Below are 14,968 nucleotides of genomic sequence, written 5' to 3' on the forward strand. Positions count from 1 at the left end.
TCCCCAGACCCGTGTACACAAATCTCATCTTCCAAAAACCTCACTGGAGTCTACTGGTACCCTTCTCTGCACGCACTCCCTGCCATGGGCTATTACCCCACACCTGTGATATACACACACCTGTGCACATACAGCTCCGTGGCCCATCCTGCTGGCTTAATGGGCCTCAGACCCCTCCTCTGACCTCCCGGACTCACGTGTATGCCATCACTGCTTCTGTGTGTGTGAGTATGTGCCTGAGTGTGTATGTATGAGCATGTGTGTGTGTGAGTGAGTGTGTGTGGTCATGCCTGTGTGTCTGGAGCTTCCCAGTGGGGCCCAGTAACTGGGTTTGCCCCTCCATATAGGTTGTGCTATCCTATAAAACAGGGACCTGGGACCCCTCACACAGAATGCAGCCTCCTGAATGTTGGCCTATGACTTTGACAATACCCCTGGTATGTGTTGTCCTCTCTCATGAAGGACACAAGGAAAACAAATCTCTGATATTTGTGTCACAACAGTCCTATCCCATGACCCTGGAATGCATCCCTAATCCACCACAGTTGTTTTTCCTGCTGAATCCAAAACTCTGAATCCTTCTTCACCCAGTGGTCTAGGCGCCCTTACTGATCACTGTCAGAACTGCAGTGTCACTCAGATGATAGATGAATCGATGCTCTTCATGCTTAAATTTTCATTTCTATTTTTCTAGGCTTGGAACAAAAACATGGGCCCAGGGACAATTGGATTTTTCAGGGGGCAGGGCAGGGAATAGCTAGCTAGGACATGTGGCATTAGGACATGTGGATGTAGATTAGACAAACAAGGGACATAATATTTCCCCAGGCTATAGTTGAATAAAAAATGAAAATAATTCATCCATTATCTCTTCTCTTTCCCAGACTCCGATGAACTTTTCCACAGTCTGGTTTTCAAGCATGTCTGTGGGTGTGGTTGGAGACAAATACCATGAGAAAGTTCATTCTTCAGACCAACAATCCTGTGTGTGCCTCTGTGTGGCTGTGTGACTGTGTCTGCCTGTCTGTGTACCTGTGCCTGTGTGTCTGAGTATTGGTGTATGACTATGTGTGTGTCTGTGATCTGTGCATATGCATGTATTTGTGTATCTGTATTTATGCCTTTTGTGTATCTGCCTGTGGCTGTGTGTGTCTGTGTGTGTCTGTTGTGGAGGCATGTAGAGAAGGTAGGAGAGGAATTCAGCCATAGGGCTTTCTGTTTTCCTGTTGATTCTGCCCCAGGCATTTAGAAACTAACTAGCAGTAAAGTAGAGGTCTTACTAGGAGAAAATGAGGCAGCTAAATCAGGAGGTCCTTCATGGTCAAGCTCAAGGCTCCTAGCTTTTGTGGTAGGCAATAACTGCCATGGCTTCTCTAGCAGAGCCGGGGCAGGAGGAACAGTCTCGTGAAGATGAACCCTCTGGAAGAAGAGACTGGGAGACACTAGAGGTGAAGGACTGTGAATCCAGAAGTTGGCTGGCTGGGAGGCTGTGTCACTAAGCCAGGCTTGAGTGTTTGGGGAAGAAGAGGACCCCAGCAACACCCCAAAAAGAGGAAAGGCAGGATTTGGCAGCTGTTTGAGTACAAGATTGAAGGCATTGCAGACCACAAGGTGGCTGCCAGTCAGAAACCTGAGGGGTGTGAAATAATAAACAGGCCTGGTGGAAGGGAAGGTGAGGCCATCTGGGCACCTGGAGTGTAAGACCAGATTCCAGGAAACGTGAGTATTCAGGCTGAAGCCCATCTCAAAGCCTTACGGGAGTCCAGTGGGGGAGGTAAAGGGGAGATGAGGGCTGGGTATAAAAGGCCAGTGGCAGGAAGAGGAGCTTGGCTATCAGGAGAAGACATTGGGCATCTTGCCCTGTGAAGCAGTGACATCTCTTAATTAACATATTATAACAATTAATTATTATCGTTAATTATTATAAATATGTTATATTTTAATAACTCCCTTTTTATTGAAATATACTTGACATTAACATTATATTAGTTTCAGGTGTACAACGTAATGATTCTATGTTTGTATATCTTACAAAATGATTATCACGATAAGCCTAGTTAGCATCCAGCACTCACATGGTTAGTTTTTTTTTCTCATGTTGAGAACTTTTAGGACCTCTCTTAGAAACTTTCAAATATTCAATACAACATTAATTGTAGTCACCATGACTTACTTATTTTATAACTGGAAGTTTGTACTTTTTGAGTCCCTTCACCCATTTCACTCTCTCCCTTCCTTTTCAAAAGGTTCAGTCTGAGCGGAGATCTAAAGTAGGTGAGATGAGAAGGGAGACAGAGGGAGCAGCAAAGTGCAGAGGCCTGAGGAAGGCATCCTATGCGTGTTCAAAGAACAGCTGGAGGCAGTGTGGCCAGAGTGGAGGGAGGAAGAGGGAGAAAGAGAGGAGAGCCGGTAAGAGTGATAGTAGGGAAGGGGGCAGGCTCTGCAGGGCTTTGCACATCCTGGGACAGACTTTGCCTTTTACTTTTGCAGATTGGAGCAGAGAGAACATAGTCTGACTCTTCACCAAGACCACTCTGCTGCTGGGTGGAGAGTAGACTGCAGTGAGGCAAGAGTAGAAGCAGGGAGCCTGGCTAGGAGGCAACTCAATAATCCAGACAGGATATGACATAGCTGAGGTGGTGGCAGTGGGGAGGTGGTAAGAAGTGGCCAGCTTCTGGATGGCTATTGAAGGTCCAGTCAGTGGGATTTGCTGATAGTTGGATATGGGAATGAAAGAGAAGTCAAGGATGATGCTCAGATGTTTGCTTGAGCCACTGGTAGAATGGAGGTGCCATTTACTGAGATGAGGAGGTCTGGGGAGGGGGTGTCCAGGTTTCCAGGCAAAGATGAGGACTGAGATTTGGGGTGTGAATTAGAAGCACATACAGAACATGCAAAGCCATGGGACTGGATGAGTTCACCCAAATGGGAGCAGAGGTACAGGGACTGAGCTCTGAGAATTGAGAGTTCAGAGAGGTGAGGAGGACATGGCCAAGGAGACTGAGAAGATGGTGTCATGGAAAGTCAGTGAAAGAAGTGTTATAGGGATAAAGAAACGGTCAACTGAATCAAATGGTACTGAGAGATCCAGTAAGATGAGAACTGAGAACTGACCAGTGGATTTGGCAATGAGGAGGTCATTGGTGACCTTAGCAAGAGCCATGTACCAAAACGCTGGCCCCTATTTCCTGAGACAGGGGCACCTGCTTTTCCAGCCAGGAGGAAACTGTGGTGTGGACAGGGCAGAGGCTATGTGGGTGCTGACATTCAGGGCTCCTCAAATCCAGGTGAATGTATATTCTGGGGCAGAGTCATGTCTTTGAATGCAGCCTCACTCGGGCCCTGTGCTCTCTCAACAGATCAGCAACGCCATCCTCATCATCTTCGTCAGCTACTTCGGTAGCCGCGTGCACCGTCCACGGCTGATCGGCATTGGGGGTCTCCTCCTAGCTTCAGGCGCCTTTGTCCTCACCCTCCCACACTTCCTCTCAGAGCCCTACCAGTACGCCTCGGCCAACGTCGGTAAGTGGCCTCCAGCCCCTGCTCCAAGGGGTTAAGGAATGAGAGAACACCTCACAAAGCTGGTGGTGGTGCTTCCAGGGCAATGGCTACCAGGCTACCACGCTGGGCCGTGCTGCCCTGGCACGTGGGAAAGTCAGGACATGCAGAGTGAAGTGGAGCTATGCATGCAGCAGCTAGCCAGCTCTGGCTTGCTGAGGATGGAACACGCAGCAGGTGGCCCCCTCCCATTTGCTTCTCTGGGATTTCTGGTGCTTCACGATCTACTTAGAGTGGTGCCTGTGATGGACTTAGCAGGGTGAGCATCAGAGCACCGACCGTGATGAGGTCTGTGGAATTTCTCCATGCTGAATCATGTATTTAACTCTCCATGACAGTTGCCCATCATTCTTTAGGTTTATAATGTACTTACATTGTGATCTTATTTGATTACCATGAACACCTGTGAAGGGGAGAGTAGAGGTCTACAATGAGAACGTGGCACTCAAAGATGTCTAGTGACTTCCCCAGGGACACCAGGCAGTTAGGGAGAGACAGATTCAGGCATCCTGATTCTTCAACAAGTGGCCCTTCTGCATCCTGTAACCTCTGCTTCTCAGTGATATGCCCGTGGCAGGGAGAGATGTGTGAGAATTTTACATAAATCATAAACAAAAAGTTAAATAACACTAAATTGAGCAGTAAGAGTTTCTGCTTTCTTTAAAAACTATTTTATTTTTAATATAAAAAATTCAAATAAAGAAAATAATATAGCAGACACTTATATAATGACCATTAAGACTTACTAATTTTCCTTCAGATACCTCTTTTTTCCTTCTCTTTTTATTTTTAACAGCTTTCTTGAGACGCAATTCACATGCCATTATAGTTCATCCATTTAAGTGCACAATTCAATCATTTTGATATATTACACTATTCTTTAATTGTGGTAAAATATATAGGGTGGGGAAAAAGTAAATTTACAGTTGTTTGTATGGAAAGTTGCCATAATTAATAAATAATACAAGAAGAAATGCTGTGTTTTGCATACTCATAACTGTAAACCTACTTTTGTCCCACCCTGTATATAACATAAAACTTGCCATTTTAGCCAATTTAAGTAAATAATTCACTGGTCTTAATTATATTCACAATGATTTGCAACTATCACCACTATTTCCAAATATTTTTCATTAACCCCAAACAAAAACTCTGTACTCATTAAACAATAACTCCCCATTCTCCCTTCCTCACCCTGGTAAACTCGAATTTACTTGCTATCTCTATGAATTCACCTATTCTAGATATTTTACATAAGTGGAATCATACAATATATGTCCTTTTGTATGTGGCTTATTTCACTTAGCATAACATTTTTAAGGTTCATCCATATTGTAACCTGTATCAGAACTTTATTTCTTTTTGGCTGAATAATAGGTTATTGTATGGATAAACCACATTTTTATTTATCCATTTACCCGTTGATGTCCACCATAAAGTATCTAAGTATGGGTTAATTTCCACCTATTTTTGGAAGTTTGATGTGCTGTTTCTTTTGAAAATTTAGGCTTTTCTTTAATTCTGAAAAATTATCAGCCAAAAATATTCCCAGTATTGCATACCCATATTTCCTCCATTCTTTCTTCTAGAACTTCTTTTATATTTGTGCTGGACATTTTTATTCCTGGCTTCCTTGCCTCTTAACTTCTCTTTCATAGTTTCATAGCTTTATTCATCTGTGCTGCATCCTGGGAGATTTCCTCAGGTATGGCTTTCTGTTCACTTAGTCTCTCTCTAGCTATATTAATTTATTGTCTAAGCCACTCTTTATATTATAAAATTTTAATGGCTTTATATATGTCATTTCTAAAAGTTATTAGACTAGTTCAAACCAACTAGCCTAGTTATGTGGTTTCTTGGTATTTCCCTGTGATTTCTATGTTTCCTTTGGTCTCAGTTATTTTAAATAGATTTATTTTATAGTCTTTTCTCAATTGTTCTTTAGCTCAAGTTTGTGAATGCTAATCCTCCCAGTGCTTTGTGTCTGCCTGCTCTTGTTCATGGTGGATTACTTCCTTGTACATTCTAGGATATTTGACCATGGGATCATTTACAGAGGGACGTTTTTTCCCCTGTAGAAATCTTGTGTGGTCTGGGTTGGGAAATAGCCCCCACAGAATAGTTTTGCACTTGCATTTATTCAGCACTGCAAGAGCATCACTGCTTTGGAGCTAATTTTATGATAATTCCTTGGTTTGAGATAAATTTGCACTTGCTTTTAAGGGATGTGGGAAGTGGCAGTGGTTTTGTGATGAGCAGCAATGAGAGGCCCAGTTCATAAATACTCTTCCTCAGTTCACTGTACTGGGGTTGAAGATGTCTGAGGATAAATGAGCCACTCAGGGATGTGCTGAGGGAACAATTGACTCCTGTGTGTGGAAATACCAGGCTTTAAAAGAAAAAGTCATATATACAGATCAGGCTCAAGAGATGAAGCACTCAGAATGATAGAAGGGATTCCTTTACAGGTTCTGCGACCTACAGTGGAGACAAATGGGTGGCAGGAATGGAAAAAGATGTAGCAGGAACAAGGATGTCTAGTGACGAAGTGTCAGCAGGGTTCTGATCATGGGAATCTTCCTCCCGCTCTCTGTAACTGTGAACTAGTCACTTCTCAAATGCACTGTGGCCTTGGGTCCTTCTGGACTGTTGCAGGGCTGAGTCCTGCTTCATGTAGGCAGAGGAGGAACACAGACCTGAGCCTGGGGATCCTGCCATGCTCCTTCTTTCCTTCTGTCTACACAGGCTGGGCATGTGAGGCCAGTTCTGAAGGAGAGTCAGGAATTGCTGGCCCCCCTCTCAGAGGCTGTGGTCAGGCCCACTGCATTATTGTCCTTCCCGACCTGAGGTCCCTGCCTCTCTCCATCAGTGTGAAGACTAGCATAATGGAATCAGCAAGGGAGCCTGGGGCACTTTGCCTAGGCCAACCAGGGAGGTGGGGGGGACACATCCTGCCAGGTGCTACACATGGTGGCCTGCTTAGCCTGATGAGTTGGCTCCCTGCAGCCTGGGCTGAATCCCAGGGGCATTTGCTACACACAGAGGGCGGTTAGAGATGGGGGCGGGCTGGGGGTCTTTGAAAGCAATCATTCTGCTCCTTGTTAGGGATGGTTCCACAGCTTGGTCCCGCCTACTGTGATCCTCCCTTCTCTTTGCTGTTCCTGCCTTGACTTGACCTCAGGGCTCTGATACAAACTCCACTGAGAGAGAAACCCAAGGGGCTTTGTGGGGGGCCATGGCTTGCCTCTCAGGTCTGCAGGGAGGTGAGCAGGCCAGGAAAGTGAACAGTTTCAGTGTTGTGTTACTCATTTTGTTTATGTAAATTCTATTTGCAACACAGCCATTCCTCTCACTTTGACTGGGTTTAGAGCAGCAGCTGGGAGTGTTCAGGGCTGAGATACCTTCAGGACATCTTCCTGGTGCCAGGGGATGGGATGGGGAGGCCTTTGGCCCAGGAGCCATGTCTGTGGGATCCAGCTGGGGCTGTGCACCAGGTGCCAGGACAGCATGGGTGTGTGCTCTGCTAAGATGTACAAACAAAAATATTCACAGTCTCACTTCAGGGGAAAAGTTTGAAATGCGACTCCTACGTCAAACGTATTCCTCTGGGAACCTGAGTTTTGAATTATGTAAGGTCATCAAGAACAAACACATTTGATTAACAGCACCCCGCTGCATGGTGTCACGAATCTGAACAGTCTTCTGGAGTCAGGTCGTCCTGGTCTGAATTTGGACAATGAGATTCCCCAATAGCACAGCCTTCGGCACTTTGCAGCTCTGAGTCTCGGTTTCTCCCTATACGAGATGGACCCCCTCTTGCAAGGCTGGGAGGGCTGAGAGGATGCACATTCAGAATTTAGCCCAGTGGCTGACACAACCATTAAGTGGTGGTTCTTATCACTGGTGGTGGTAGGGACAACCTTTATTGTGATGGGTAAACTAGGGGTGCAAATGAGGAAATGCCCTGCCAGGTCCTCACAGGTGAGTCCATGGGATTCCTCTCTCTGGAAGCTTAGGCTGCTCTGCTCCCAGATCCTTAGGTTAGATGAGCCTGGTATGATGGGTAAGACCATGGACTTAAACATTCAGTTCCCAGCTCAACCATTTCTTTGCCAAATCTCCTTAGGCAAGCCACTACTTCGCCGTTCCGAACCTCAGTTTCCTCATTGTAAAATAGGAACAGTAATCCCTTCTCTGTCAGGGTGCTCTGAAGGGGTAAATCAAAACAAGATAGTTTAGGTCAAGTGCCCAGCCCATGTCAGCTGTTCAGCACACTTCCCTCTGCTGCCCTTGTTGTGGTATTGAAAATCTGTTACTCATAAGAAATGACCCCCAGACTGTTATCATGTGTTGATTGAGAATTTCCCCCCCTTGGAGCAGACACACTCCAGAAATGAACATGGGAAATGAAGAGTAACTATGTGTTTTAGGAAAACAATTAAAGAGGGGCTGGACTTTGTGGGAATCACGGAGACCTTTAACAACTAATTGCCCATTTTAAAAAGGCCCTGCAGACATTTATGAATGTTTAGATTTTCTAAATGTCAGTGGGGTCCAGAAATGTGTCCTGCTGGCGTCGGTAGAGAAAAGACGAGCTGCCCAGCCAAAGCCTCCAAGACCACTTCTGGAAGGCACAGAGAGGTTTTGGTGCATGGGAAACCAGCCAACGGAGGCCAGTTCTCCCAGAAGATGAGAGAAGAGTCTTCGGAAACCAGTATCTGGGAGGACTAGGTGTAACCTGCGAACGCTCCTCAGCCAAGTCCAGGGGGAAGTCTGCCCCATGCAGACAATGCAGTGCACAGGCAGGGAGCTTCCTGTAGGATAAGCAGGAGAGGCAGTCTATTGTATTTTTGGAACAGCCAAGAAAAGAAAGAGAGGGAAGAGACACTTTCTAGTCCTTTATTCACGAAGTTGCCAGCCCCTCACCATGCTCATTAATCCCAAGGGTGCCCCCAGGGAGGAGGATGGTGGAAGGCATGAAAAGTGGGAGCCTTAGCTCTTGCATGCCTGTGTCCCTTCCTCAGTGGAGGACATGAAGGACTTGGAATCGGCCTCCCAACGCCCAGAGCAGAACCCACTCCATGGGCCCATGGGAGCTCCACAGGGTCTTTCCACTGAGGGAGCTGCTCCCAGACCATGAGCTCAGGACTGTTCAGTGGCGAACACTCAGACGAGGTATAGGGTGAATGTGCTCAAAGGTCATGTGTCAGAAGTGTGAGTGTGTTTATGGGTAATTGTGTGTGTGTGTGAGAGAGAGAGGGAGAGAAAAAGAGAGGCATTTCTGTGTGTGAAATGGAGTCTCAAGGAGGTGCATAGTATGGAGAGGATGTGGATGTATGTGGAGATGGGGAGGGAGGGGGTGGGGTGGGCAGGAATTAGAGAGAAGTGGGTGTGTATGTGTGGGTGGGGAACTGTAGGGGGTGGGGGGAAAGCTGGGGATGTATGTGAGGGAAAAGGGTGTGTGGCAGGAGTCGGGGTCTGTGTGTGGAGGTGGTGGTATATATGGGGGTAAAGGGGAGAGAGAGAGAGAGAGAGAGAGAGAGAGAGAGAGAGAGAGAGTGTGTGTGTGTGTGTGTGTGTGTGTGTGTGTGTGTGTGTGTGTATTAGGAGGTGAGTGGGTAGGGGATGTTCAGAGTCAGAGTTGCTCAGCCTGGCCAGTTGGATCTATTTCACCTGAAAAGGAAGAGAAAAAAACAAGAGGGGTAAAGAAAATTACAAAACACGTGAGTAGTATTAAGTCAACTGAGAGAAAAAGAGCCTCGAACAGATGAGCACAACGAAGCCTAATGAGATTTTATGTGGGACATTTTTTTAATGCCTAGTGTAGGAAAGACTAGAAACCAACATGGAGGAATGATAGAAAACACTAGCTGCTGTGCTGGACGTTAGGGAAAGGCCAGGGAAGGAGCAGGGGCTCTGCAGCAGAGCTGGCCGTTGCCATGGCAATGGTGTGTGGCCTCTATGAAGGCCCAGCAGTTTTGATATGAGAGAAATTGATGCTCTGTTGGGATTTCTTAACATCTGCTTTGTGGGCAAGTCACAGTCCCCACCTTGGCCAACCTAGAAACATGCCCCCTTGTTCTGGGTCTTCAGCTCAGGTCTGAGCTGAAACAGGGAGTGTGGCTGCCTCTCTCCATCAGCCCCTCCAAGTTTTTGTGGTCATTTCCCATGCTCAGGAATAAGACTTGGGTGGCAGGCCTGCTTGGGGTCTGGTGGGGGAAGGGAAGCCTCAGCAGCAAGCCGAATCCTGCGTCCTGCAAAAAGAAGTTGGGTCTGCCACCCACAAGAGGTGCTCACCAGAACCCTACCGTGCTAACACCGTGATTTCGGACTTCTAGCCTCCAGAACTGTAAGGAATAGATCCTATTGTTTATAAGCCACACGGTCTATGATACTTTGGTACAACACCCCAAACTGATTCCGTTGCATTCCTTTTTCCTTGGTTTGAGCCCCTTCTTAAAGTCTTGGATCTAATTTGGAATTTTCAGCCTCTGGAAGGTCTTATTAGCCATTCCACCCAGCTTTGTGTCATTTGTGTCCTTCATAAGTTTGTCAGCTATTCCCTGCTTTCACCCAAATCCATGACAATGATGAGGGATACACAACTTGGCAGCTGTCTTCTAGGTCACACTGGCCCATCAACTCCTGCACAGGGCATGCCTTGGGCTGGTTCTCCCAGTGGACCCTCCAGGCACGTGTCCACAACTTGTCTACCAGGATATCATAACAAACTTTGTCAAAAGGCTTCCTTCAGCTCAGTAACACCATGTTACGGCTTCCTGCTGCCCTGGAAGCCCTATTAACAAAGGAAATGAGGTTGGTGTGGCATGAATGGCTCTTGGTGAACTTTTGTTGGCTCAGCGAATTGCTTTTTTTCTTCTTCAAAGAGTTCCACATCAGCCAATTGAATAAATTGGTGAATAATACATTATGCTACACTCCCCAATGAGGGTTGTGAATTAAGCACTAAGTAACAGTTTCAATGATGAACCGAGCCAAGCCATGCCTCCTTCTTGGCCTAGTGGCAATTCCTCAGGGTGCGGGCGTGTGTGCAGGGGCAAGGGAGTGAGTGGGGAAAGCCCCTCGCCAGCAGTGTGACGCCTAGCCTTGTTGCACTGTGCTCAGTGGACTGCCCTCTGACACCCAGCTCATTGGTCACATGGACACAATACGAAGGCATTTTCCCCTATAGCCCCCTCTAGTGCCAGGGTGGCAGTGTGGGAAGGAGTGTCCAGCTTCAGCTTCAGAACTAGTCTTGGAAACTCAGTCTTGAGAGCAGAGCAGAGGAACTCTGTCCCTCTGCTACCACCCCGGGCTTGCTCTTTTCTGCACAGATGTGAATGAACCCTTTCCAGCGATCCACAGGCCTCACAACTCCTTTATTACAATCCATCCAGCATGGATCTTACTTTTTCTAGTTTCTGGATCCAGTCCCCAGATTCTTAAAAATCAGGGTGATATTGCTTGTCTCCAGGGTTCTGTCATCTCCCTTATCCATTTAAATTTCTTAAAATTTCTGGCCTCTTTGGAAGAAAATTGATCATATTGTATGATTGCTATGTTCCAAGTTATAATATACTCATTATTTTTAATCCTAATAAGGATATTTCTAGGTAGGTGTTATCTGTTTTTAAAGATTTGTTTGTTTGTTTGTTTATTTATTTATTTATTGTTAGAGAAAGAGGAAGGGAGGGAGAAAGAAAGAGAAACATTGTTGCCTCTCATGCGCCCCCAACCGGGAACCTGGCCCACAACCCAGGCCTATGCCCTGACCGAAAATGGAACTAGCAACCTTTTGGTCCGCAGGACGATGCCCAGCCCACTGAGCCACACCAGTTAGGACTACTATATCTGTTTTGGAGATGAAGACGCTGAGGTTCTGAGAGGCTCCTAACTAGTGAGCAATAGAACTGAGATTTGAACCTTGTCTGTCTGGCTTCAAAATGTGAATTCCTCCCATTGCTCCATGATGTGACCAAGGCTGTCAATCTCAATTCTGTTGGTTTCTGCTTGTACAGAAGAGTATGTTCTACTACTTCCCCCAAATGAAACTCAGAATGCAAATGCCTATAGAAATTATTTTATAAGTGGAGGCTTAGTCTAGTTGTATTAGAACACACATTATTATAAGAACATTAAGGATTAGTAAGGCTTGATGAACTCCATAGGGATCTCAGTCACTTCTGATGTGCAAACAGCCCTCTCTACAAACAACTTTGAGATCTCAAATCATGAGTGAGGTTGGAACAGCCTGTTCCAGGCCTGCTGGTGGGAGTTGTCAGAGTTTCTGGTAAAATTGTTGAGTAGCCGGATTCAGGAGGATGAGGAAATAGGTCCTTCAGAGCGGAACATTCTGAATGAGGTTCCAGGCATTTGCTGATAGCCCAAAGGCTTGGCACCTTGGTCATGCTTCCAGAAAATTCTCCGGAAACACCCCTGCCTTTCCCTATTGTTCTCTCACGGATTGCTTCTGAGGTTTGGGTTTTGCTAATCTCTACCTCATATGACCCTACTCCCCCCCAAGCCATGCCCCCTTCTCATCAGAGAGGTTACGGTGGTTCTTGAGAACCAAGACTTAAACAGAAAGTCACTGCTGCCCTCCTATTTTCTGTCAGAATTCTTTCTTTTCTCTACCAGAATGATGAGAATAACTAGTCAAAGGAAAGCCCACTTGCCATGGCCTTGCTATGTTACTTGACCCTTATAGGGTTCTCTCTCAGACCCATCTCTGGAACTTGGTGCAGAGACCTCTTATTACACCCTGACAAGCCTTCCAGCCCACTGCAACCTGGCCACACCTGGAATGTGTGCCCTTGAACAATGGTGTGGCCAGACCATTGTCTGCCCAGATCTGCCTATAGCCGTGGATTCCATTCTAGGGAAGTAGACCACCATAGGGAAGCTGTTGCCTAGCTTTCCAAAGCCACTGAGGGGGTCCAGAAATTTGAACTGAAATTCTGCATATTTGAGTTGTAGGATGATGAGTCAGATGGTTGACTCCATGCAGCTGGGGTAGCTGGAGCAAAGAGGTCCCAGCCTGTTTCTAGTTAGCATTTCACAGCCCTGTGAAAACTGGCACAGCCAGACCTCTGTGTCTTGTGGGTAAAAGAATGTGCTCTGATGAACTTAATCCTTCCAGAAGTTTGCCTCAGGGAACATGAGAAACAGGCTGACATCCAGCTAATGAATAGACACCCCCTCCTGCCTTTCCCAGGGCCCTCCAAGATGGAGGCAGGCAGCCTTGGGTGGGCAGGTGGCCTTGGGTGGGCAGGCGGCCTTTGGAATCTGGTGGCTGGAACAGTCAGGCATTTCTCTCAGTTTACATTGTGGGACGGTCAGAGCTAGCAATCTCTGAGGAGGAGGGCAATGTGCTTCCATAAATCCATGGAGGGTAACTGGGCACTGGGTTTTTGCTAGAATGCTTGAGAAACGAGGGAGAGGTGGGTTGCTCTTTCTTCTTCACACAGCCCTTAGCTCCTGAAGAAAGCTGAGGAATCTGCTCCAGGGAGGAGACAGGTGAAGTGGGGCAAAGAAAACTCAGCCCCCAATTCTGCAAAAGGCTTTTTCTCCCCCGACTTCCAGCCCCCAATTCTGCAAAAGGCTTTTTCTCCCCTGATTTCCAGCCCTTGGACTCACCTCTCCTTGTTCCCTTATTTTTATGGAAAGAGCCTAGTTAACGGTCTAAATTCTAGAAAACTTCACTCTCACCAGAATGAACTGGCCAAAGCCATCCACTTCAGGGAGTCCCAGGCCTGAGTTCTTGGGAAGCCCACCCTGTGTCTGTCTCTGACATACATACAGGCAGACCTCATTTTATTGCACTTCACTTTATTGAGCTTCACAGATGTTGCATTTTTTACAAATTAAAGGCAAGACCCTCCACCAGCAAATAGATTACAACTAGTGTTATTGCCATACTCACTTTATTGCAGTGGTCTGGAATCAAATCCACAATATACCTGAGGTATGCCTTTCCCTGTCCCCACATCAAGCCAGGGATCAGTGGGTTCTACCCACTGCCCAGCCCTGCTCTTCCTGGCTCCCAGGCTCCCTGCCTCCCTGATTCCCTGAGGACTGTGCTCCAAGGGGAAAAAAGCCTTGCCCTCTACAGGGCAGGCCTTTTCTCATTCACATGTGTCAGATCCTGATCTGGGATTGATTTGGCCCCATTCATGGCTGGCATAATGAAAAGAGAGTTCGCTGGAAGATCTTGTGTCAATGTGGAATACAGAATAGCTAGAGGAACTCAGTAGACTGGGACTTAATTGTGACAATTATGTTTTAAACTACATATTTTTAAATAAAGGCTGTTTCTGACATAGAATCTGACATTTTAAAAGTTAATAATAGCACTGGCCAGTGAGGCTTGGTTGGTTGGAGTGTCATCTCACACACCAAAAGGTCGTGGGTTCAATCCTCGGTCAGGGCACATACCGAGGTTGCGGGTTTGTGCCCGGTCAGCGCACGTATGGGAGGCAGCCAATCGATGTTTCTCTCTCACATCAATGTTTCTTTATTTCTCTCCCTTCCTCTTCCTCTAAAATCAATTTTTAAAAAGTTAATAACAGTTAAACAATCTCCAGAGAGTTTGGCCTCCTGGACACTACATTAGGTGAAATTACACAAGGGTTGTTGTGGTATTGGCAGCCCACACAACATGCCATGTAAAGACTTCATAAGGGAGCATTTGAGATCTTGCTTACTGGCTGGCATATGTCATCAATTTGGCTCAAATAAACTCGTAAAAATTCTCTAAAAATAAAAAGGACTGACTTAATAAGGCAGTCAACATTTTCATGATCTTCAATGACCATTACTAAATGTACCCCACAAAATAATAATTTAGCCTGCTAAGCCAGCAACAATGTTCTAATAATGAGAATTTAGTAAAATAATAAGAATCAACAAAAGCAAGAACTAGAATTCTTAAAAGCAACACTTATTCTCCGGTCCTTTGATTCTCATGCTCTCCTAGGACAGGCCCGGCCTTGTGCACCTCACATACACCCGTTGGGCTGTGTGTCCCCACGTGCACAGTGTGGAGCCAGGCAGTGCTCCCTGCCCCGTATGCAGTGCACAGCATCACCCATTTTACCACAGAAATGTCTCTTGACTGGGTCATTTCCCCTCTTTACTCATGGGCCTTGACCTTAATCTTTCCAGTGTGTTCATTGCACTGCCCCCTCCCCCATGATCATCACCCTCTGGCCACCTCTGGGGACACACACACCCTCCAGGAGTGGCCATGCCTCACCCTGGTTGAATTTCATACCAACCACACTGAACTTCATCGTGTGTTATTGAGAGTACCTCTGCACCCCGAGTGCCTTCGTATGCTGTTCATCTCTCCTCCTTGCCACCAATCTTCTATCTACTTCCGTTGATTCTCTTCAGCTCAAAGGTCACTTGC

At 46.4% G+C, this 14,968-nt stretch overlaps 1 protein-coding gene across 1 annotated transcript in view; it reads left to right on the forward strand.

The window, feature by feature from the left end:
• The window catches only part of SLCO2A1 (solute carrier organic anion transporter family member 2A1), a 75,061-nt gene that overhangs the window by 37,090 nt on the left and 23,003 nt on the right, over positions 1–14,968 (forward strand). The window contains exon 3 of the mRNA XM_090284320.1: positions 3,360–3,522. Within this exon, the coding sequence (XP_090140446.1) occupies positions 3,360–3,522 (163 nt within the window). The remainder of the gene's footprint in view (positions 1–3,359; positions 3,523–14,968) is intronic.

Source organism: Furipterus horrens, unplaced genomic scaffold (assembly GCF_987537825.1).
Source record: "Furipterus horrens unplaced genomic scaffold, mFurHor1.1.pri manual_scaffold_7, whole genome shotgun sequence".
NCBI lineage: Eukaryota > Metazoa > Chordata > Mammalia > Chiroptera > Furipteridae > Furipterus > Furipterus horrens.